This window comes from Crinia signifera, chromosome 6 (assembly GCF_055691185.1).
Source record: "Crinia signifera chromosome 6, ASM5569118v1, whole genome shotgun sequence".
NCBI classification, from domain to species: Eukaryota; Metazoa; Chordata; class Amphibia; order Anura; family Myobatrachidae; genus Crinia; species Crinia signifera.
The window spans coordinates 84,979,102-85,002,474 of record NC_139222.1 but is presented as its reverse complement, the minus strand read 5'-3'; the positions used below and the strand labels follow the sequence as shown (position 1 = coordinate 85,002,474).

Here is a 23,373-nt window from a genome sequence, read left to right as displayed (position 1 = left end):
TTTTCTTGAAAATTTGAGAATTTGCTAGTCATATTTGAAGCCTCCTAGTGTCCAAAAAAATTAAAAGGAAGTTGAAATAATGATTGCAACATAAAGTAGACATATGGTCTTTGTTAGTTATTAACTATTTTGAGTGGTATGATTATTTGTCTCACAAGCAGAAAATGTGACATTTTGCATATTGCTAAATTTTCCATTTTTTCACGATATTTTGGTATTTTTCACAAAAAAACACAGACTGTATCGACCCAAATTTACCACTAACTTGAAGTACAATGTGTCACGAGAAAACAATCTCAAAATCACTGGGATAAGTAAAAGCAAAAAAAAGTTATCCCCACTTAAGTGAGACATGTCAGATTTGAAAAAAAGGGCTCTGTCATGAAGGCACAAACTGGCTCTGTCATGAAGGGGTTAAAAATAATTTTCAATTAGGCTACACCATTTTAATCAAAAGCCACTTTCTTGACCCTCAACTGGAATTCTTCCCTAACAAGTGCGATGCAGTGAGGAACTCACATAGTAAGCAATTCCATCAAGACATTTCAGAAATGGAATGAAGATATCAAGGTACAGTAGGTTAAACAATTTTATTGTTGCTATTTACTGCTGGTCCATGGTAGGAAATGCCCCAGAAGAGGAGTACAAGTGACAACCAAAAATAAAGCATTTACATAAATAGGCCACTATTTGAGAACGGTCTGACAGTTGCTGTATGGTGATTCCATTACAATAACTATTATTTATGTTTTATGAGATTAGTTTTAGTGAAGTACTCTATTGTATTGTAATTGAATAACGAGAGCTTATAAAAAATATTGCAAAGTCATTAGAGGTGATAAACGTTAGTTGTTTTTTATTTATAATTTGCTGTTATTTAAGACCCTGTATTGTGATTTTAATTGAGAGTTGATCTTTTTTACATGTCATGTCTTCAAGACAAACAAGACAATAGGTTCCGTTATTCCTTTGAGTGCCAACATCTGTGTGAGAGATGTGTGAAATATCTGCCTGCGTCACTCACATTTGTTATATAAATTCAAATAAAAAATGTTGTGTAAAAAAAGATTAGGTACTCTTTACCTAGAACGGCGCCAGCGATTGAAATCGCGGTCGTCGTGGGTAAAAATCGCGGTCATCGCGGTAATCGCGGGCATCGCGGGTAAATCGGGATGGCCGCGATGCCCGCGATGACCGCGATTACCGCGATTTTCCCATAGGGAACAATGTTAAAAAGCCTGATTGACCGCGATTTTACACTTAAATGCCTCAATGGACCCGATTTGGGCATAGAAATCAATGTAAAATGGGCCACACAGCCCAAATAGGGCCAATTAACCGTTAAATGTCCCCCCCAATTTTTAACGCCACCCCACGATCCACGCCAACCCGAAGCGTGGCGAGCGCAGCGAGCCCGCGAGGGGCGGTGGTACGCGTCCTCCGACCTTTTCATGCCCTACTATCCACTAGGGCGTGGTGTGAGAATATAATAGTGTGGCGAGCGCAGCGAGCCACCGAGCCCGAAGCGTGGCGAGCGCAGCGAGCCCCGCGAGGGGACGCGGATACCTTCACAGGTAGACGCGTCCCCTCGCGGGCTTCACAGGTGTCCGCGTCGCCACGGACACCTGTGAAGCCCGCGAGGGGACGCGCATAACTGTGAAGGTATCCGCGTCCCCTCGCCACGCTTCGGGCTCGGTGGCTCGCTGCGCTCGCCACACTATTATATTCTCACACCACGCCCTAGTGGATAGTAGGGCATGAAAAGGTCGGAGGACGCGTACCGCCGCCCCTCGCGGGCACGCTGCGCTCGCCACGCTTCGGGTTGGCGTGGATCGTGGGGTGGCGTTAAAAATTTGGGGGGGCATTTAAGGGTTAATAGGCTCTGTGGCCCATTTAACATTGATTCCTATGGCCAAATCGGGTGGATTGAGACATTTAACAGTAAAATCGGGTCCATCGCGCCTTTTAACATTGATTCCTATGGGAAATCGTGAGCATCGCGTCACGGGCATCGCGGGTACATTTATGTGCGGCCGCGACGCGACCGACACGATTTCAAAGTTTAACATTGGTTTCAATGGGAAATCGCGGGCATCGCGTCGGTCGCGTCGCGGACGCACATAAATGTACCCGCGATCAGCACGACGGGCGCCGTTCTAGGTAAAGAGTACCAAAGATTATATTTTCTATATAAAAGTAAACATTACAGGTCATTATTATGAAAAAAATTCTTTGCTTGGCAAATTTTACACCTATTTTGACAAATTTACTTGGCATACATTTTGCATGTTTATGTTTGGGTTAAACAGTAGAAATAAAGATATGTAACTGCACATACTATTGCCACATAAATTTGTATCCATATCTGATTACCTTGTAGTCAAGTTTTATAAAATGTCTTGTTTTACATTACGGTATCCTATATTAATTACAAAGCCCTGTACACACGGGGTGATACATCACCGAGCGATATATCATATATCGCTCGGTGTCCTGTTTGCATCAGAGACCAGAGATGGTCACTGATGAAAAAGTGGAAATCAGCTGCTGCGACCAGTGATCACTATGGGCAGAAAATGGGAGCACGCACCCCACGATTTATCGCCGGAGCACACTCCCATCGCTGGCAATATGGTCGCTCAGCGACCATATTTCCAGCGCTATTTACTAGAATCGCCCCGTGTGTACGCACCTTATGACTACAGGATTGTCCAATTATAAGTACCGTTTTTCTGGGCTACAAAATTAACTCCAATTTTCTGGTCAAGAACTTAGAAATCCCTCAGTAGTTGGAATCATTCAGACTGAAGCCATCAGAAACACTTTACACCTCTTCCAGCCTCCAGCATCGCAGTGTGCTTTCCTGCTTGACCCTAACTGGTCATACAGTATATAGGACATGAAAGTATTTAATGCCTCACTTAGCACCTATGAGTCAAATGGCACTTTCTGGCTTCAAGGATTGAAATGAGTTTAGTATTGTGATTTAAGCAGAAAAAGTGTCACAATGATGAGATTGTCTACAGACACAATTAATATTCTTTATTTAAATGAACAGTGTTTGTGGTTTGCTTGAAGGAAACAAAGATATAAAACTTTTTTTGTATATATAGTATTTACTTCAGCTGCAATTGCAGACTTGAGGCCAGATGTGCTAAGCTTCTAAAACTGATAACGTGGAGAGTGATAAATTACCAGCCAATCAGCTCCTGTTATTTTTTAAACACAGTCTGTAGCATGGCAGTTGGGAGCTGATTGGTTGGGAGTTTATCACTCTAAAGACCCATACACACTATAAGGTTGGCCATACATCAGAAAGACTGGTCTTATGCTGCCCATACACTTGTGCAATCGGATTCGATGCGACATCGCAGGGCGATGTCCATCGAACCCGATCGCATCTTGTGGTGCTAAAGTGCCCCCTTTGCAGCACCCGATGTTGCATGCCATCTTGAGATGGCACATCGGGTGCTGGAAGAGGGCGGGCAGAGGGCATTGCTATGTAGCGCAAGAAGCGCTAGCGCTAACGGATGGCGGGGGTCAGTTAGCGGTGGCGGTGACGGCAGAATTGTTTAAACACTCAGGACATCCACCGCTCTCTTCAGCCGCCCGCCCGTCTGCCGCTTGGAAACTTCTGCGGCTCCCAGTGTCTTCACTGCCACGGGCCGCCCGAAAGCTGCACCTCTCTTCTCTGCTAGTCAGGGAGGGAGTGTCACATGACTGGTTGTATGAGCCATCAAAAGACAAATTGCATGTTCTTAAAAGCACATGCAATCTGCTCCCAATCCCAACTGATGTGATGTGCAGCATGTCAGATCAGAGGACCAATCCTCCAATCTCCCGGGGCCAGCATTGCATGATTGTGTACACATGATGTGCACACAATCTGCATCCAATCCATTTTACAATCCATTGAGATTGAATGATTGGGTGCAATGTATTTCAGGTGTATGGGGGCCTTTAGATTATCTTTCCAATCTGGTTGATTAGACTGAAAATCTGGAATTTTGGGGAGCAAATTACAGTTGACCATTTCCTTCTAATCATGGAAAACAGACAATACTGGTCATTCGGACAAATTGGTTAAATCAATGTATGCAGATGATTGCTTTTGTTCATTTTCCAGCTTTTGAGAGCAAATGGTTTATTCTAATTTGTTCCCAAAAAATTCCAGATTTTCATTTCAACTAGCTAGATTGGAAAGATAATCTTATAGTGTGTATGGGCAGTTAGAATTGCCTAGTGACTGGGATGGTCTGTAACCTCTCACAATTTGCTTATCTTAAGTTTATTTCTCACTTTCTCTAGTGGGAGAGGGCCACTGGGTGGGGTCTCAATCAATGAACTTACAAACAGCGGTCTACAACCACCTTACTGCCTTTATTTTCTCCCTCTCTCTGCTTGATCCATTCCAGTCTGGCTTCTGTCCCCTCCAGCCTACTTTACTGCTCTTACTAAAGTCTGCAATGATCTTTATGCTGCCAAATCTAGAGGCCACTACTCTCTACTTATTCTTCTTGACCTTTCTGCTACTTTTGACACTTTTGAGAGTGTTGCAAGTGGGTACGGCATGGTACGGCGTACCTGGAAGAAACAAATTGCAGGTTTGCCGCACCACTTCCCATGACCCACAGCTGCTGCCTTTGGGACACCGGCTCAACCAGCAGAATGAAAGTGATGTGATAGCACGTCCACTGACTGTAGGTGTCCCCCAAGGCTTTGTTCTTGGTCCTCTCCTTTTCTCTCTCAATACTGTATGTCATCTCTAGGTGAGCTCATTTGCTCATTTGATTTCTGATCCCCTCACTCGTATTTCCAACTGTCTCTCTGCTACCTCTTCCACTGTCCCAGTGCTTTCATAAACTAAACATGACTGAGCTGATCATCTTCCCGCCCTGCCACATTACCTCATCTTCCACAATTACACTATCTATTGATAAAACAACGATCTCCTCTAGCCACCAAGTATGCTGCCTTGTTGTTACTCTTGATTCCTCTCTCTCTCCTTTGAACAACAAATTCAGCATCTCTCACAGTACTGGCGTTTCCACCTCAAAATTATTTCAAGGATCAGACCCTATCTCACCCAGGATGCTACAAAGACCCTTATCCGCTCACTAGTCATATCCAGATCGGATTACTGTAATCTCCTACTTTCTGGCCTCCCTGTAAAATACCTCTCTCTAATCCAATCTATCCTCAATATTGCTGTACAGCTCATCTTCCTCTCCAAACATACTGTATACCTCCCCTCTCTTAGAGGCCCTGCACTGGCTCCCCTTTCCCTTCAGAATACAATTCAAGCTCCTTACACTCACTTACAAAGTCATCACCCAGTCCTCTCCCACCTACATATGTGACCTTGTCTCTCTTTACACCACCCGCCCTCTCCGCTCCACAAATGCACGTCGCCTCTCCTGTAAACTGGTTACTTCCTCCCATTCCCACCTCCAGGATTTGGGCCCTTGTGCTCCATATCTCTGGAATTTTCTACCCCTCCCTACAAGACTTGCCACCTCTCTACAAAACTTTAAACGGGCTCTCAAAACCACCTCGTCATTAAATCCAACCATCTCTCATCCTATGTTTATGTTTGCTTCTATCCACGCTGTGCCTCCCCAGTTTGTCTGCCCCTTCCCTTTAGAATGTAAGCACTAACGAGCAGGGCCCTCTCTCCTCATGTGCTTTTCTAAGAATATATCTCTGCCACTGTTATAATTGCCTCAGGGGCAGATTTATTAAGCTCGGTGAAGTGATAAAGTGTCTGATTTTTATCACCGGCCAATCAGCTCCTAAAAGTTATGTTACAGGCTTAGTTTGAAAAAGGACAGGTAGGAGCTGATTGGCCGGTGATAAAACCCAGACACTTTATCACTTCACTGAGCTTAATAAATCTACCGCTCAGTGTCCACTGCTGCAACTGTCTTTTATTTACCATGTACAGTACTTGTCCTTATTTGCATTTGTACTGTAAATCACTATTTTCTTGTTTTGTGCTTTTGATCATCTATGTATTGTCAGGTGCTGCGGAACCCGTGTGGTGGCATATAATATTAATAATCACTCTCCAATTTTTGATGCAAAGGTATGGACACACGGTGCGATTCAGGTTTGATTCAATTTTGACTATCCAATTTGACTATTTGATTTTGACTAACTGAACTTTAGATGTTCTTTAGATTTAGACTATCTTGATATTTGGGCTTAGGCCAAATACATTCTACAGGCGAGATAGTCAAGATAGACTTGCTTGCACAGTCTGTTTTTCTATTTGATACTGACTAAACGGGGGTGCACATCAGCATCAAATCGGCATTGAATGTGGCAGAACACAGGGCAATGCAGACTAACTTTCTAATTGTTTTTTGACGATATAGTCTAAATTGAAAGCCAGAATCGCACCATGTCTCTACAGCTTAAGGAAAACCAGTCAAGCTTGTTTATCTCACAGTCAGTCTGCATTGTTGACATGTCAGGATGGTTCCAATAGCTCATACGGTTTTTACTATATTGTGGACCTTTCGTCAGTGTAAATAAAGTACTGTAGGAACTGGTTAGACCATATGATGTGTTTTGTAGCTTATAACTGGATCTGTGTTTCGCCCACCAATGTGGACTTTACCAAGCTGACCATGTCCTCCTATAATCAATTAAATAATAAGCTCTCGTTCGGTATTGGTCAATTGCATCTTCTTTTATATGCCCAATCAGCCAAGTAATGCCCCTTTCCCACTGCAGGCTTTACACGGTAAAATGCCGTTTTTTTAGCCTTTTTAAACGGCTAGAGCTGCAGTGGGAAAGCTCTAGGTTGCTTTACCCGGGTAACAAATACCGGTATTTGTTAACCGGGTAAAAAGCAGTGTTTTACCCGTGTAAGAGACTTTTTTTGGCAATGGGAAAGGGTTTTAAACGGTATTTAGAAATAATAATAAAGGTTAAGAACATGATTGGTGCATGTGATGTTTTTAATGACAGGCAAGGTTTACTAGAGAGTTTAAACGTGTTGCTTTGTGGTTTACACGGGTAAGTGTGAATGGGACATTTACTGCTTTTAAACGGTAATTTACCGTTTAAAAGCTGCAGTGGGAAAGGGTCTTTGTGGCTCTTACCCGGGTAAAGACCCATTTAAAAAAAACGGGTCTTTACCCGGGTAGGCAGTGGGAAAGCAGCATAATTATCTACTAGTATCAGTACAAACATGTCCAAACAAATAAATAATAAGCAAATAAATAAATAAATAAAACAAAAGGACATGTAGTATTGGAATATAATATATTATTACATAAAATAAACTCATAACCTTATGTTTGCATAGATTGATCCAGGAAGGGGGCAACATACTCAACCCATACACCTGGTAGTTTTTGGCACTTCCTTTTTTTTTATAGGAGAGGTTTAATAGAAATGGTGATACTGAGGGCCCATTGCGTTGTACGACTGCAATGCATGGCACAGGATCAGTCAGCAGTAGAAGTAAGCAGCAGCAGGGAAATTGGAACACTTTGTTGCCACCAGTAGTGAATTTGATAGATACAATACTGTGAGTGGCAATTATTGGAGCGGCCGATAGGTGGGGGGCTGTGCCATGGACATTAAAGGAGAGGGGATTGTGCCTTGGACATTAAAGGGGCTGTTGGAGAGAGTGCTATTATCTTTAAATGGGGGTCCTTGGCCCATATTAAGTGTGTGTTTTTGTGTGTGGGGGTAAAGTGTGCTGGGAACTTTAAAGGGGGATATAGTCTTCAGTGACTCTTTAAAGGGAAAGAAGGGAGACTGTTATGAACATTGAAGTACATTGAAGAGTAAGGGTACATTCAAGAGTAAGGGGGGAAGAGTGCTTTGCTGCTGTGGATCTTGAAGGGGTCGTGGGGGGGGGGTGCTGTCAGATTGACATTAAAAGTTGTGGAGTGTTGTGAGGTGTACAGCTGATCTCTTTTTGTCTGTCTTGTCCCATTTTTTTAACAACTGACCATAACGCACAGACTGTGGAGAGGAACCAGACAGCCATGACTTGGAATAGTCACTTGGAGGACACGGTTTTTGACCAGGAGTCTAGACCCACTTCATAGCAAGCAGGATAGAGTGATGGCAAGCAGGGTAGGGGATGACCTTGTTTTTTTTTGTATGTACTCCCCAGCATGAGGAATGTAAGGGGTGTGGCTAGTGGAGACAACATACATTGATATGCCATACCCCTTGTAGGTCCTGCCCCTTTGCAAATATAACTAGCACCACTAACCTGTCCCCTTCCCCTGTTATTCCCCCCAGATCTGCTACTGTATGTTTATATCAGTTCTAATGTTATGCCTATAACTGAAACAAAAAAAAATATTTATAGATCATATAAACAATATAAAAACAATGCGAGAATTTTGGAAATTTACAGGGCAAGCTTCAGAGTGCATGAATTCATAGAGGTTTATTTAATAAGTTATGATTTAGGATTTTTGATGTTAAAGCAGTTATTTAAATTACAACCCAACATATTCAGTTTTAGATTTTAAAGAATATCAGGTTATTCATTTTTGAAAAAGTTTTTATGTAAGGACTCATGAGCAGGGCCCTCTCCCCTTTTTTTGCTCTTTCTTTACTTACTTAAACCATCTTCGATGCCACCAAATTGTGCAGTTTTTCTACAAGGCTGACACTTATTCCTCCAGTGTCTTCTGCGGATGCAGCTATGTTTCTGTACCCTGTACTTGTCCTCTATGTTATGCAACTGCAAGTCACTGCTTTGCTTATTTATATACTTTGTAATTGGGTGCTGAGGATCCCTTGTAGTGCCATATATATAAAGGATAATAAAAATACCAAAACACAGTGATGTACCTAGAAATTTTTCTCCCCCGTGCCCAAAAAAAATCTGGTTCCTCCCCCCCCCTTCCCCCAGGAAGGAGAGAAGCGATGAACTACAGGTGCCGCTGGCTGAGCTGACAGGCAACCCAGGCAGCAGTGAGCGCTGAGCTGGTCCCACTCCGTGCATATCTAATGAGCGGGGACCCAGCACAGTGCATATTTCTTGCAGGTTCCCGTCCCGTGCATATGTAATGAGTGGCACCTGCTCTTTACATATGCACATTGCTGGGACCCGCTCATTCAATATGCACTGCACTGGGTCCCCACTCATTAGATATGTACAGGGCAGGACCAGCTCAGAGCTCACTGCTGCCTGGGTCGCCTTTCAGTTCATCCAGTAGCGCCCACCACAGACCCCACTGGCGCCGCTCCCCCAAGCCTCCGCGGGGTCTGCCACATATGTAGCTCTGCCACTGCCAAAACAAATAACTATGGTTACATTAAGTAACCAACTTCGGAGGTGGGTGTACTAATGGTCCAAGCAGTTCCCTAGTATGAGGACACAAGTTCAAGCAAATAAGAAGCATAGTTGGGCCAGTTTGACATCAGGTCAGTTTGACATCCCCTTGGATCCAATGCCTGGTCCTGATGGCCATCCGACCTCCCGACCTGGGACCTCCCTCCCGGTGACAAGCCGAGTGGGGAGTAGGGACACATGAGATCCGTCACAAGAAATTGTGAGGGATCACATGTGTCGCCGCCATTTGGGAAGGTCCCGGGCCGCTCATGGGGTATCGGGTGGCCGTACACTGCTGCGAGACATTGCAGCAGTGTATGGCCACCTTTAGATTTGACATAAGAATATAAAGGCTTTGACAATGTATTATTTGTGTCAACTTTACACTTCTACCAGCAGCACATTGTAAACTGTGGGATATATGTGTTGATCAATATAGTCTGACTAAGCAAGAACAATACTATTAAAATATGCAATATCACTAGGCGCAATCGGTGAACACTATCCGGTAGTGCTGTAATGTTATTTGTTGTAGATATAAAATACAGAATAAATGAGTAGGCTGAAAAGTACAGAAAACATTTGGATGTTTGTTTCTTAGATTGTTCCAGAAACACAGCAGCACATAGACAGTACTTGGTGAATAACAGTTGCCTATGAGGCTTGGCAGCAGCTGCAGCCAGTCAGTTTAATAGGCAGAACAGATGGTGTTACATGGTGGTCCAGTAGAAATGCATTTTGCCCCACAAAAGGTGTAATTGTATAGTGCCACAGACATGGATAGAGTTACAGTATGTTTCCCAACACAGATTTCAAGGTAGTTGGGTGATAATTCTCATCAGTATCACTTTCATTAGTATGAGTTGTGATCTATTTTACTAGCATAAAATCATGTACCATTTGCTCTTTACTCTTACTGGTATGATTCGGGACAGTCTGGTAGATTTATTAAACGTCGATCAGGGGAATATGCGCTATCCCCGTGCGTTATAGCAGGGGATAGCGCTTCCCCTGATCTATCACACCCGCCGAGCGTTTACTCTAACGCCGGCGGTGTGGGGCAGGAGGCATAGCGCAGGGGCGATGTTTTGCACTGCGCCCCTGCCTCCTGCCAGATTTATGAACGGTCAGCATCGCTGACCGTTCCGCCGCCTGCAGCTGTCGACTTCGCCAGCTGCAGACGGCGATGCCTATACCTAACAACAGGGACAGCGCTGTCCCTGCTGCTGGGGCTGAGCTGCGCTGGGATCTCGCGAGACTAGCGAGATCCCGCGCATGCGCAGTCAGCCGGCCGGGGGGGGGGGGGAGACGGCGCATCAGTATTAACTGATGCGCTGTCTCCAGGAGGGACATCGCCGGAGGGGGGAGTTAGCGCTCCCCCACTCCGGCGGCAAGATCTTAGTAGATCTTGTCAGTGTCCCCTCCTGCTTTGCCTCGCTAATGAGGCGAAGCAGGAACTGTTATAGCGGCGCGATAGGCGCCGTTATAATAAATCTTCCCCTATATCAGATGTGGTCACTAATGCCTATGCCAGTGCCGTTTTTAAAGCCACTGAGGCATTTACAGTTGACTGACAAGCCAGTGGTTCCCAAACTGTGGGGTAGATTTATTATAGCGGCGCCTATCGCGCCGCTATAACAGTTCCTGCTTCGCCTCATTAGCGAGGCGAAGCAGGAGGGGACACCGACAAGATCTATTAAGATCTTGCCGCCGGAGTGGGGGAGCGCTAACTCCCCCCTCCGGCGATGTCCCTCCTGGAGACAGCGCATCAGTTAATACTGATGCGCCGTCTCCTTCCCACGCCGGCCGGCTTACTGCGCATGCGCGGGATCTCGCTAGTCTCGCGAGATCCCAGCGCAGCTCAGCCCCAGCAGCAGGGACAGCGCTGTCCCTGTTGTTAGGTATAGGCATCGCCGTCTGCAGCTGGCGAAGTCGACAGATGCAGGCGGCGGAACGGTCAGCGATGCTGACCGTTCATAAATCTGGCAGGAGGCAGGGGCGCAGTGCAAAACATCGCCCCTGCGCTATGCCTCCTGCCCCACACCGCCGGCGTTAGAGTAAACGCTTGGCGGGTGTGATAGATCAGGGGAAGCGCTATCCCCTGCTATAACGCACGGGGATAGCGCATATTCCCCTGATCGACGTTTAATAAATCTACCAGTGTGTGCCTAGGCTCCCTGGGGTGCCTCAGGACACTTGCAGGGGTGCCTTGGGTTGGTGGACCAGGATCAATTCATGTTATTAATGGTCAATGTAACAGGCAAAACCAGTGCTTGTGGCTGCCAATCATAACATATGTGGACAAACAGAAGCAAATCCTGCCCCTGACCACATAACTGTGACATATACACACAATACACTTCATTTAATATTTTTTTTTTCTAAATTTCTCGATAAGAAGCATTTGGCCTAGGGGTGCCTTGAAAATATTTTGATTTTCTAGGGCGCTGTGATTCAAAAAAAGTTTGGGAACCACTGTGATAAGCACTCCACTGTTTACAGACAGGCCATACTTGCCAACATTCTGGCTGCCCTCGCTGGAGCAAAAAGAGGCAGATCCATAGATGGGCTGCCCTGTTTGGGGGCATGGCTAGAGTGATCGCGTCACTTTAGCCATGCCCACCGCCATGCAATGCTGGCATTGCACTGTGGGGGGTGGGGCTAAAATGATGACTGAGGGCTATGCAGGAAGGTTGCCTCCCTTTCCCGGGGGGCCGGGAGGGGGACACGATTTCCGGGACCCTCCCGGCCATTCCGGGAGTGTAGGCAACCCTGAGATAGGCATATGAATCTGGCCCTCTGTGAGGGATATAACATTAACACTAATAGCAACAGTGATATTTTAAGTAAATGAGAATACAGTAACCAATATAAGAAAGAGAAGGCACATCATATAAAATAATAAATATTGTATAATTTTTACCACATCAGCTGCATAAAATGCTAACTGCATGTCCTGAGATCTACCTGTCTGTCTCTGTACAATAAAAAATTAGAAACATAGAATTTGACCGCAGATAAGAAGAACTATTTAGCCCTTCAAGTCTGCCCCTTTTTTTAACCATATTGTTACCTCTAACCTTTTTTGACCCTTATTCCTTTGTAAGAATATCCTTATGTATATCCCATGCATTTTTATATTGCTCTACTGTCTTAGCATGGAGATCGAAATAGGAAAGGCCTGCATGAGGATTGAAATGGAGAAAGGCCTAAGGAAACACAATTAAAATATTGGGGTAAATGTATCAAGGTATCAAGCAGTTATAATGGAGGAGAAGTAAGCCAGTGGAGAAGTAGCCAGTGGTAACAATCAGCTGCTCTGTATAATTTTATATTATGCAAATCATAGATGTTACTTCAGTTTTGATTCGTTGCCATGGACAACTTCTCCACTGGCTCACTTCTCCTCCCTTATCACTGCTTCATAAATCTGCCCCATTGTTTGATAACTTTTTAGTCTTCAGGTAAAACATTAGACTTCAGGAGGACTGGAAATAGGGTTGAAGTTGCCAGATACATGGAAAAGGACAGAATATATAAGGATTATTGGTACTTGTTTCCTAGCACGGCGCCAACAATTTTAATTGTATCCATCGGGTCCGAAAAAATCGGGTCAATCACATGCGATGCGTTCGACGCGATCGACCCGATTTTTACATTGGAACCAATGTAAAATAGTCCCTGAGACCCGATTTTACTCTGGACCCAATGTTAAATGCCCCCCAGACCCCAATTTTCATTGTATACCCACCCTGATGGGTCAAATGCCCCCCCATTGTTAACGCCACCCCACGATGAACGCCAACCTGAAGCGTGGCGAGCGCAGCGAGCCCGCGTGGGGCGGCGGTACACGTCCTCTGACCTTTTCATACCCCCACTATCCATGTCTGACCGCAGCGAGCCCCGCGAGGGGACTCATATTACTTCACAGGTATTATGCGTGCGCTAGCCTCGCTGCGCTCGCCACACTATATAAAATCAACTCCACGCCGACATGGATAGTGGGGGTATGAAAAGGTTGTAGGACGCGTACCGCCACCGCTCGCCACTCTTCGGGTTGGCGTTCATCGTGGGGTGGCGTTAACAATACGGGGGGCCATTCCACATACAAATTACCCATCAGGGTGGGTACACAATCAAAAATCGGGTATGGTGGGCCATTTAACATTGTTCCCTATGTAAAATCGGGTCCATCGCATTGGTCGCATTGTAAACCATTATAATAATTTTATAATGCCGATTTTACATAGGAATTTACAATTGAGTACAATGCATACAATGTAAAATCGGGTCGGTGCGATGGACCCGATTTTACAATTGTCGGCAAAGGTTAAAAAAAGCCCGAAATCGCGTCGGTCGGGTCCCATCGCATACCTTAACTTAAGGTATGCGATGGGACCCAATGGGCACCATGCTAGGAAACAAGTACCGGATAATTTACTATGATGGGAGTTATTTTGAAGATGGGATATTGCTTTAGATTCTAGTATTATCTTCTAGGAGGTTCTAAATAAATAAGAAGAGTCTTAATTCTTTTCTATTGGCAATATCCCATCTTCAGCAGAACTCCCATATTAGGAAGATCTATGTTTCTATGTAGATGCCAGATCCTTAGAATGTAAGCTCTCACGAGCAGGGCCCTCTCTCCTCTCATGTGCCTTTCTTAGACTATATATACCTCTGCCACCCTAGTGATTGCTTCAGTGTCCTGTCCCCTGATGCAACTATCCATATTTACCATGTACTTCTCCTAAATTGTCTTGTAGTGTAATTCGTTATCTGTTTTGGCTCATTTGTGTATTGTTAGGTGCTGCGGAACCTTTGTGGCGCCACATATATAAACAATAATAATCATCCCTTTAATAAGGGACAACAATGATTTCACAGCAGTGCACAGTATCTGTAACATTTTGCCCTACATTCAATGGTGCATCACTGGTTCTTTCTGGTTCAGGGCATGTATTCCATCAATCTGACCAGACGCCCTGAGCCATGTGCCTTTAGCACCACTGCTAGATGCCACGTTAGGAGAGTCAGTTCCTAGCTTACAGATCCCCAGTGCTCTGCTCTACCAAATGTGAAGCATCTATTACCTAAACCTTGCAAATTAACCCTAAATGTCACTGTACCAGGCATCAGAAAATATTTCAGCATGCCTTGCCTCCACCATTTCAGTTTTACCTGGTGGTCAATGTTGCGTTGCAACAGCCTTCACAAGATCATGAGCTATAGCTATGTACATCTTCGCCACAATGCTTATTCACATACATACTCACCCCTGCATGCTGCATTGACAAATTTATCAAATGTCCATAGACTTCAATGTTGTGTGCATGCATCACAGCCGCGGGCAAAATAGTCACTCTATCCTTGCCATAATGTGTACACATCCGTGGCGGCTCTTACCCTTTTTTGAGGAGGGGGGCTGCTGCAATGCGGGCCCGTCCCTCCACTGCTGCTGCCGCACTCCCTGCACCTTCTGGTCCTGGCCGCCGGTCCCCTGCATGGGGCCAGCGCATGCACAGTAACTTCATACATACTGCACATGCGCTGGCCCAAGCCTCCATGGGCTTTCTTTGCAGCAGCCCCCAGAGGTTTAATCAGGTTCCTGGGTCCGGCACATGTGAGGTATGGTCCATGGTACTGCGCATGTGCAGAACCCGTTTTGGGGGCTGCCGTACATTTTCACACAGACAGGCATCCCGGAGGGAGGGAACACCCCCCAATGGGACTGCCTTGAGTGACTGGCAGGTGGAACTTCTAATAGGAAGTCACTGCGAGTCACGCCAGCAAAATTGTCACAAATTCACGTCGTTTTGGTGAATTTTCAAACGATTTTTCCTGCTTTTGTGTCCGTTTTCGCCCATCCTGATTTGCCCCCAAAAGTGAAATCAAATCGGCGACACTGTACTCAAAAATGCTGTGATTGAATACGGATTGGTGTATTATTGCCAATTTTTTGCTTGGCCATGAAAATCGGCCAGGATTAATACCCCCCTAAATCGGCATTGCATGAATCAGGCCTACAGCTTCCGACAAAGTAAACTAATGTTCAGTGGCACTAACTTGGTAAGAGGAAACAGTTTAGACATTTGTGTAGACAATTCATGTCTTCAGTTCGCAACCTTCAATACATTATAGTACACAAATCCCAGAAAATAAGAATAGATATTATCATTTATTTATAATATGACAACAAATTACATAGCGCTCTATATCAAACGTATTATGACACATATAAAGAACATACAATCATATTAAAAAAAGGGCAACGCGGCGATGGAAGGACAGCTGCATAGTGCGAAAAATGCAGTGCATGTCCGCACCATTTGCCAGATGGGCTGTAGTGGCTAGGCGACATCACACGCAGCTGCAGAACACTAAACGTGGCTGCCCTGCGCCTGCTTGCTCAGCTAAGCTGCGCAGGCACAGGAATATCATACCATAGAAATGTGAGTGCTTCGCTATTCAGCCAAGCGTTTCCCTTTCTGCAATGCGATTGCAAGATTTTGCAATTGCATTGCAGGAAAGGAACTCATATAGATCTGTTTGCATACCTGCACAGGGATGCCTTCAGCGGGAGGCGGCGTGCAGTTGCTGGGGTGCCATTAACCTGTTTGCCAGGCTCTGAAAACACTCAGCCTAGCAAGAAGGCCTGAATGGGATATGTATAGAGAAGAGAAAGAAAATAGATAATTAGTCATGAAGAAGTTGCCCATGGCAACCAGTCCGCTATTACCAGTACTATTTTTCGGGAAAAATAGGTCCAGGAACTCCAGGTCTGGGGGTGGATGAATTAAATAAAAAATAATATATATAATAAAGAGTGGAAAGTACATTTTTAGTTCCTGATGATGTCATATTTAATTAGAGGTTCAGGAACTGAGTTCCTGCTGGTTCCTGCTGAAAAATAGCACTGGCTATTACATATAATTTTATATAATGCACTTGATTAATGTTACCTTTATGCTGACTGGTTGCCATGGGCAACTTCACCCCTGGCTCAATTTCCAATACTTTCACTGCTTCATACATCTCCCCCTTTCTTTCAAACCAGGGTGCGGCTGTTTATTAACTGGCTGCTGATCATTTTGATCATAGTTCTATAAATAATACTGAAGTAGAGAGAAGGGCTGGTTAGATTACACTGTTCCTGAATCAAAAATAAACAGGACATTAATGGTTTGAAAATACAGTTCCCCTATTTGTTTTAATAATAAATATTTCAACCACATTGCTTTAAAGAAGTAGACATTCCTATTAAAGAGAGTGAAGTCTGATTATTTTAAGCCGGGTACACTTTTTATGTTTTATTTAAATTAAAAGAAAATGAGAATATTTTACATAAAAAATAAAGGAGAGGGGGGCACTGGTGACCAGGTGGTGGGGTGGGGATATCATTTCTTGGAGAGAGATAAAGGGCAGGATGTACCAGAGTAAAAAATGAGGCCAAAACCCAGAAAACATATTTTTTAGATTATTAGCCATATGTACTAAGCCTTGGAAAGTGGCAAAATGGAGAGCGAAAAACAACCAGCCAATCTGCTCCTGTCATTTTCTGACACAACATGTGACACGGCAGGTGGGAGCTGATTGGGTCATACTTTATCAATCTTCATTTTATCACTTTTTAAGCTTAGTACATCTGGCCTTTTGGGTGCATTTTCCATATATATATATATATATATATATATATATATATATATATATATATATATATATATATATATATATATATATATGGGATTTCGGAGGCCAGGCGCTGCCATCTCCCCTGTGCACAGCTGCGACTGCGTTCATAGCCAGGCACACAGGGGAACTCAACATCAAGTCATTTTCCCATGCACGCAGAACCAAGTAAGTCTGGACTCGCTCAGCACTGCAATGGCTGTGGGTAGTAGATGGCAGCTGATGATGTCAGCAGCCCTCCCTTCCAACAGCCGGGGAACACCTGCGTTCTCCGGGACACTCCTGTAAAATGCTGCGTTTCTGCCCCAAATGCCTGCAGGGTGTCAATCACCCTGCGGACAGCCTGCAATAGCTAGTCATTGCAGGCTTCCTTCAGGCAATTGGTTTGCACATGCGTACTGTGGGCCGTACGGATGCGCAGTCATTGGATAATCGTCTGTGTTGCAAAAATGCAGTTGTGCGATTAGATCTGAATCGGGCCTTAAGTCCTGCATTTTCGTTGGGGTGGGTAACCGCAACTTTACCCTATAGAAGCCTATGGACGACTTTTTGCATTTCCCCTGAAAGGGACCATTCAGATTCCACCCAGAACCCCTCTGGGCTGCTGCACCCATCTAAGCATGCGCAGAGGGACTCCTGGGGTCAAATATTTGAAGTCTCACCATCACAAAGGACAGCTCTTATCGGGAGAGCTGCCCTTTGCATTACTATATGCCTATGTTAGTACATATGCAATTAGTATGTAGGAGGAAAGTGGCGGGATGTACTACATGGCTTAGTACTAAATCCCCCCCAGGGTACCAACCAATCAGCTCCCTGTAATTTGTCAGAGCCTGCAACATGGCGGTTAGGAGCATCCCTTTATTCTTCTTTGATTAATGCTTGTGATGGCCCAAAAAAAAATTGTGCCTATTTATACTTCTGAAACCCATTTTTTTTATTAAATAAAACAATAAAAGTCGAGTACCCTCTCTACTTCAATTGTTATTTAGGAATAATATTTTTTCACAAATGATAAAGACATTGTCTATTGCGCCACCTAATGGAAACCATTGTATTGTGCCTTTTTTTAACCAGCATGCTTCTCACTTTCTTCACCTGCCTCACCCCAACGCACGCCACTGACGTTTGCCAAGCACTTATCTCATATTTAAATAAAAAACTAAAAAAAAAATGACATAGCTGGTGTAATTATATAGGGTGCCAGGATTACGCTGCAAAGTCAAAATGTACAATTGGGTTCTAGCCTTATAATATACGTTCTGCAGCTATTGAGAAAATAATTACAAGCCTGCTTTCTTTCAGCTGCTTGCTCAACCTTTTTTTCTGTAAGAATCAAATAAATTGTTCCATATTGTTCCACACTCGGGTTTTCTAATTTTGGGTTATCACAAACAATGTTATTTTATGAAAATGAAGACTTCTGATATAATTGTTAGATTACACCACAGATTACTGATATTGAAGTAGAAATGTAAAAATTACAAAAAGTTCCAAACGAGCAGGCGTGGATCTAGACTTTTCGTTGTGGGGGGGGTGGTTTAACAATTAGGGTCAGATGTACCAAGCTTCAAAAAGTGATAAAATGGAGAGTGATAAAAAATCAGCCAATCAGCTCCTGTCATGCTACAGGCTGGGTTTGAAAAAATGACAGGTAGGAGCCGATTGGCTGGTTGTTTACCACTCTCCATTGTATCACTTTTTGATACATCTGGCCCTTATTCCTGATTCATAGCAGCAACTGCCCAGGGAGCCCAGGTTCACCAGCAGCCCAGCACTCAATAAACCTATACTGTAGCAGACAGCATAATCAATGTAAGATCTTTGAACCTGGTAAAGCTGCCAAACAGGGAATACAAACAGCAGGGGATAGTAATAACAGCCACACAATATTAGTGTGGGGGGTGATCGCCCCAATCAACCCCCCTCTGGATCCGCCTATGCAAGCAAGACTGATTTGCCCATTTACCATAAGCAACAAAGGTAGTATGACTGTCAGCCTAGATAGAGCTCCATTCCCTGTTAGCAAATACATTTGCTGATTTTACTGACTGTAATTATACATTAGCCTTACTGTACAATAAATCTAGCTATCTTTTCAACAGAGTCTGTGTGCATTAACCAGAACAAATGATAACACAGCGAATAATACAAATCATATGCATTTGTTACATCCATGGACCTTTCATGATGTCTCTGGTGGTGGTGCTTGGTTTATGAACGTTTCCAGATTGTTTTCTGGTATGGTCTCAGTCATAATAGTAGATATTGGTGAATTCTGCTTTCTGAAATCCTTATCCCGGTCCTGGCTGTTGGTCATGTGATAAGGCAGAGGTGAGGTGTGGCCTGCTGCTCCCTGGCCACCGTGCTGGCTGCTGTAGGTCACCACAATGCTCGGTATCCTTGAAGCTGCTATGCGAGAGTTAACATCTCCTGTTCTCTGACCATAGCTGTTTAAACTTCTTCCAGCCTTGACAATAAAATGGACAACAACATAAATAATTACAGTAAGACATCTCTTTGTTATTATTTGGTGCAGTATGGCAGGAAACTGAATTGCCCACCACTGTATTACCCTCATATGCAGGTTTAAGGTCTACCGGCACAATCTCAGATAGTTATTGATCTCCTCAGGTGCAAACCAGTGGAATACAATGACAGTTGCAGTAGCCCCTATGCTGCAACATGATGGACAACCTGCCCTGTTTGGGGCAGGATGGGTCGGCCATGGTGAGTGCTTTACAAACCACAAACATGATAGCTCCACTTTATAGGTGTGGAAATACAGGGTCTGTGTCTTCCAACACATATTGGATCTATGCATCTGCTGCATGATTGGGTCAGACATCTTGATTAAACTAATGATCTGATGCTGCGTCTTTGTACCCAGCAGCAGATCCTAAAGGTTGACACATGGTGTTTATTTATACAGGATGTCTCCTGCGGCATTGGGAGTCCAAAGATGCATGTGCTGTATGAACTGCCTCCACCCCTGAATCAGCCCCTAAGGCAACTAGTGGGACAGATAAGAGCGTTAGCACTAATGAACGTAAAGTCCTGCACCTTGTGTTTCTCCTGCATTAGAATATAGTCACTGCTAACTCAAACAATGGCGTTACGTCAAAATTCTCCTGCCGCTTTTTACCCCAAACAAAAACAGGGACTTAACAAGGAATATTAAGTGAGGAGGGGGCCCATGTGCAGTGTACATCTGGCCACCCTCCTTTCTAGCTGGAAGCCCAGACGATTTCACTACTGCACTTGCACAGACCTCCGGGAAAATGGGCAACACACTTAATGCAGACATAAGGGCAGGGTTTGCAGTGTGGGCCCCTCTACTAATTATAGATGCTCCACTGGGGACTTACTATAGCAGTATAAGCAATTAGCAAACAATGGCCAATCCCTAGCCATTTGGTTTTCTCACTGATGATGATGGGTTTTTCATGGGGGGGGGGGGGGGGGGGGGCTATAGAGGCAGCACACCTATACCCCCCTCGGTAAAATGTTCACTACTGGTGTCAATTAAACACAAAAGGAATTTACAGACCCTGTAATACCTGGCATGATTGATTCTATTCAATGTGAGATACTTTGTGTAATTCATTTTAAAATAGGAAAGGGTACTGAAATCCTAAAACTACCGCAGCAGTTCACTCGCAACTGCTTCCATGCATGAATTGAAAATCAAGAATTTATGTAAAGTAACCTATTAGCTCTCTCCCTGCATATATTATATATCATTTTAAATATTTAAAGGCTTTCCATTGATATTTTTCTAAAAAAAAAAAGATATTGAACATTCCTTTTGAAACCAAAAATGACAAAAGTTAAAGATCCATCTTTGCTCTGGACTTCCTGTAGTTGCTTTAGTTACATATATACCAAATGACCAAGTTATAAGAATTTTTTTTTTAAATGAGGGGAAGATTTACATATGGTCTGACCTTAACCTATGAATGCAATGATGTTTGAGTTCAGAAGTTTGAACAGAAATGCTGAAATAATCATGCAAAAGTCTTTACTTTGAGATATATAATAATAATGGAATGTGTGTGACTGGCAGCCCGAATCGAGATAATCAAAATCATGACAGGGGCTGTATACTTACCATTTCCCTATACCCACTTAACCCTAACTCTTCCTACCTAATGCCTAACTTTAACCCTCCCGCCCTGCAGGCTTAACCTTCCCCCCTAGCCCTCATATGACTAAACCAAAGTCTCTTGCAGCCTAACCATACCCTTAATACTACCCATCCTAGCCCTTCCCCCTTAGAGCCTAATTCTTAGCCCCCTTTTTAGTGCCTGTACCTAACCTTTCTCCCCACTGCCTAATTCTCGCCCAACCCTCCAAGATGAACCCTAACTCCCTATAGTGCCTAACCTACAACCCCAATCCATAACCCCCCCCCACACACACACACACACACACACACACACACAAAATGCATGGTCAAACCTAACCTGCTTCAGGATACTTACGATCAAGTTGACGGATCTCGGGATCCGGCGTCAACATCTCCAGCAATGTCGGTATTCCAACACTAGTTTTGTGGCAGTCGCTTGGGATTATGGCAATGGTATTTTGACCCAATTTAATTCATGGTGACTGCATGCAATAGTTACCCTTACTAAATATATATGTATATATATATAGAAAGGGGTGGACAAAATGCTGCAAAGTAAGAATGCTTTCAAAAATAGAAGTGTTAATAGTTTATTTTTATCAAAGTATCAAAATACAACGTTAATGAACAGAGTGGAAATATAAATCAACATCAATTCTTCTAGGTAGGCTTGCACAAAACTAGATATGTTGTAGGATTATATTCAGGTGTATGAATAGCCAATAATATCAAACACCTAAAAATGATCATCATTTTCATATCTAGGCTGAAACACAGTGATTAACTTAAACAGAAACAGCTCTGCTATAAAGATGCGGTTGTGGAAGAGAATTTTGTCACAGGTCATGCCACGGGACATGCCATGACAAGGCTGAGCACAGCAACAAGAGACAAGGTAGTTATACTCCATCAGCAAGGTCTCTCCCAGGCAAAGATTTCAATACAGACTGGTGTTTTAAGATGTGCTGTTCAAGCTCTTTTGAAGAAGCACAAAAAAACTGATGTTAAAGACCATAGATGTAGTGGTTGGCCAAACTTAGTGCATCAGATGAAAGGTACACTGAGCTAACTTCCTTTTCCAATTGGAAGATGTCTAGCAGTGCCATCAGCTCAGGACTGGCAGAAACCAGTGGGAATAATTGCATCCAAAAAGCCATTCCATTGACGTAGAAACAGGGTGACTAAACTATGCATAAAAACATAGGAATTGGGGTGCAAAAATGGAAGCAGGTGCTCTGGATTGATGAGTCAATATTTTAAATATCTGGCTGACACAGCGGGCAGTTTGTTCGCTGAAGGGTCTGAGAGCGGTATAGTAATCTGCAGTGAAGCAAGTCCGGGTCTGCATTTCAGCAAATGGTCGGAATTAATGATGTCCTTAATGCTCAGAAATATAGGCATCATGCAATACCACTAAGGTGGTGTCTGATTGATGCCAAATATATCCTGCAGCAGGACAACAACGCCAAACATCAGACAGTAAAGATGGGCCCCCCTCAGCTCTGGGCCCCATAGCAGCTGCACCCCTTGCACCTATGATAGTTATGCCCTTGCTAAACATACAGCAAATGTCATTAATAACTATCTTCAGAGTAAAGAAGACAAGGAGTCCTGGAAGGTAAGATATGGCTCCCACTGATCCCTGATCTCAACATCATTGAGTCTGTCTGGAATAACATAAAGGGACCAGGGCCGGTGCTAAGCACCGGAGCGCCCCAGGCAGGGGAGCGCCCCGGCGCCCTCCTGCTCCACGGAGAGGTGGGGGTGTGCAGACGGAGAGAGATGGAGGGGGTGCAGGCGGCGGGAGATGCAGCGGACGTACCGTTCCGGCGGGCGTGGAGTAAGTCCACGGAGGGAGAGGGAGCAGCGTGACGTGTCTCGCTCCACAAGCGGGGGGGCTCTCCATGGGGTGGTAGCGGCAGGAGATGCGTCGCTCCATGGGCGCCCTCCTGCTCCACGGAGAGGTGGGGGTGTGCAGGCGGCGAGAGATGGAGGGGGTGCAGGCGCCGGGAGATGCGGCGGACGTACAGTTCCGGCGGGCGTGTAGTAACTTCACGGGGGGAGAGGGAGCAGTGTGACGTGTCTCGCTCCACAAGCGGGGGGGGGGGCTCTCCATGGGGTGGTAGCGGCAGGAGATGCGTCGCTGCATGGGGGGGAGGGAGAGCAGAGAGGGAGACCGTGGTTTCTCACCTTCTCCTTCATCCGGGGGCTGCTCCCAAGTGGCCGCCCTCCAGTGACCGGC

At 44.5% G+C, this 23,373-nt stretch overlaps 1 protein-coding gene across 4 annotated transcripts in view; it reads right to left on the bottom strand.

Annotated features, from left to right (window-relative positions):
• Positions 1 to 17,068: 17,068 nt before the first annotated feature.
• Positions 17,069 to 23,373, bottom strand: part of OPN4 (opsin 4) — a 93,815-nt gene continuing 87,510 nt past the window's right edge. For all 4 annotated transcript variants that reach the window (XM_083146345.1, XM_083146346.1, XM_083146347.1 and 1 more), the window contains one exon: positions 17,069 to 19,472. In XM_083146345.1, the coding sequence (XP_083002471.1) occupies positions 19,188 to 19,472 (285 nt within the window). In that variant the 3' untranslated portion in view covers positions 17,069 to 19,187. The remainder of the gene's footprint in view (positions 19,473 to 23,373) is intronic.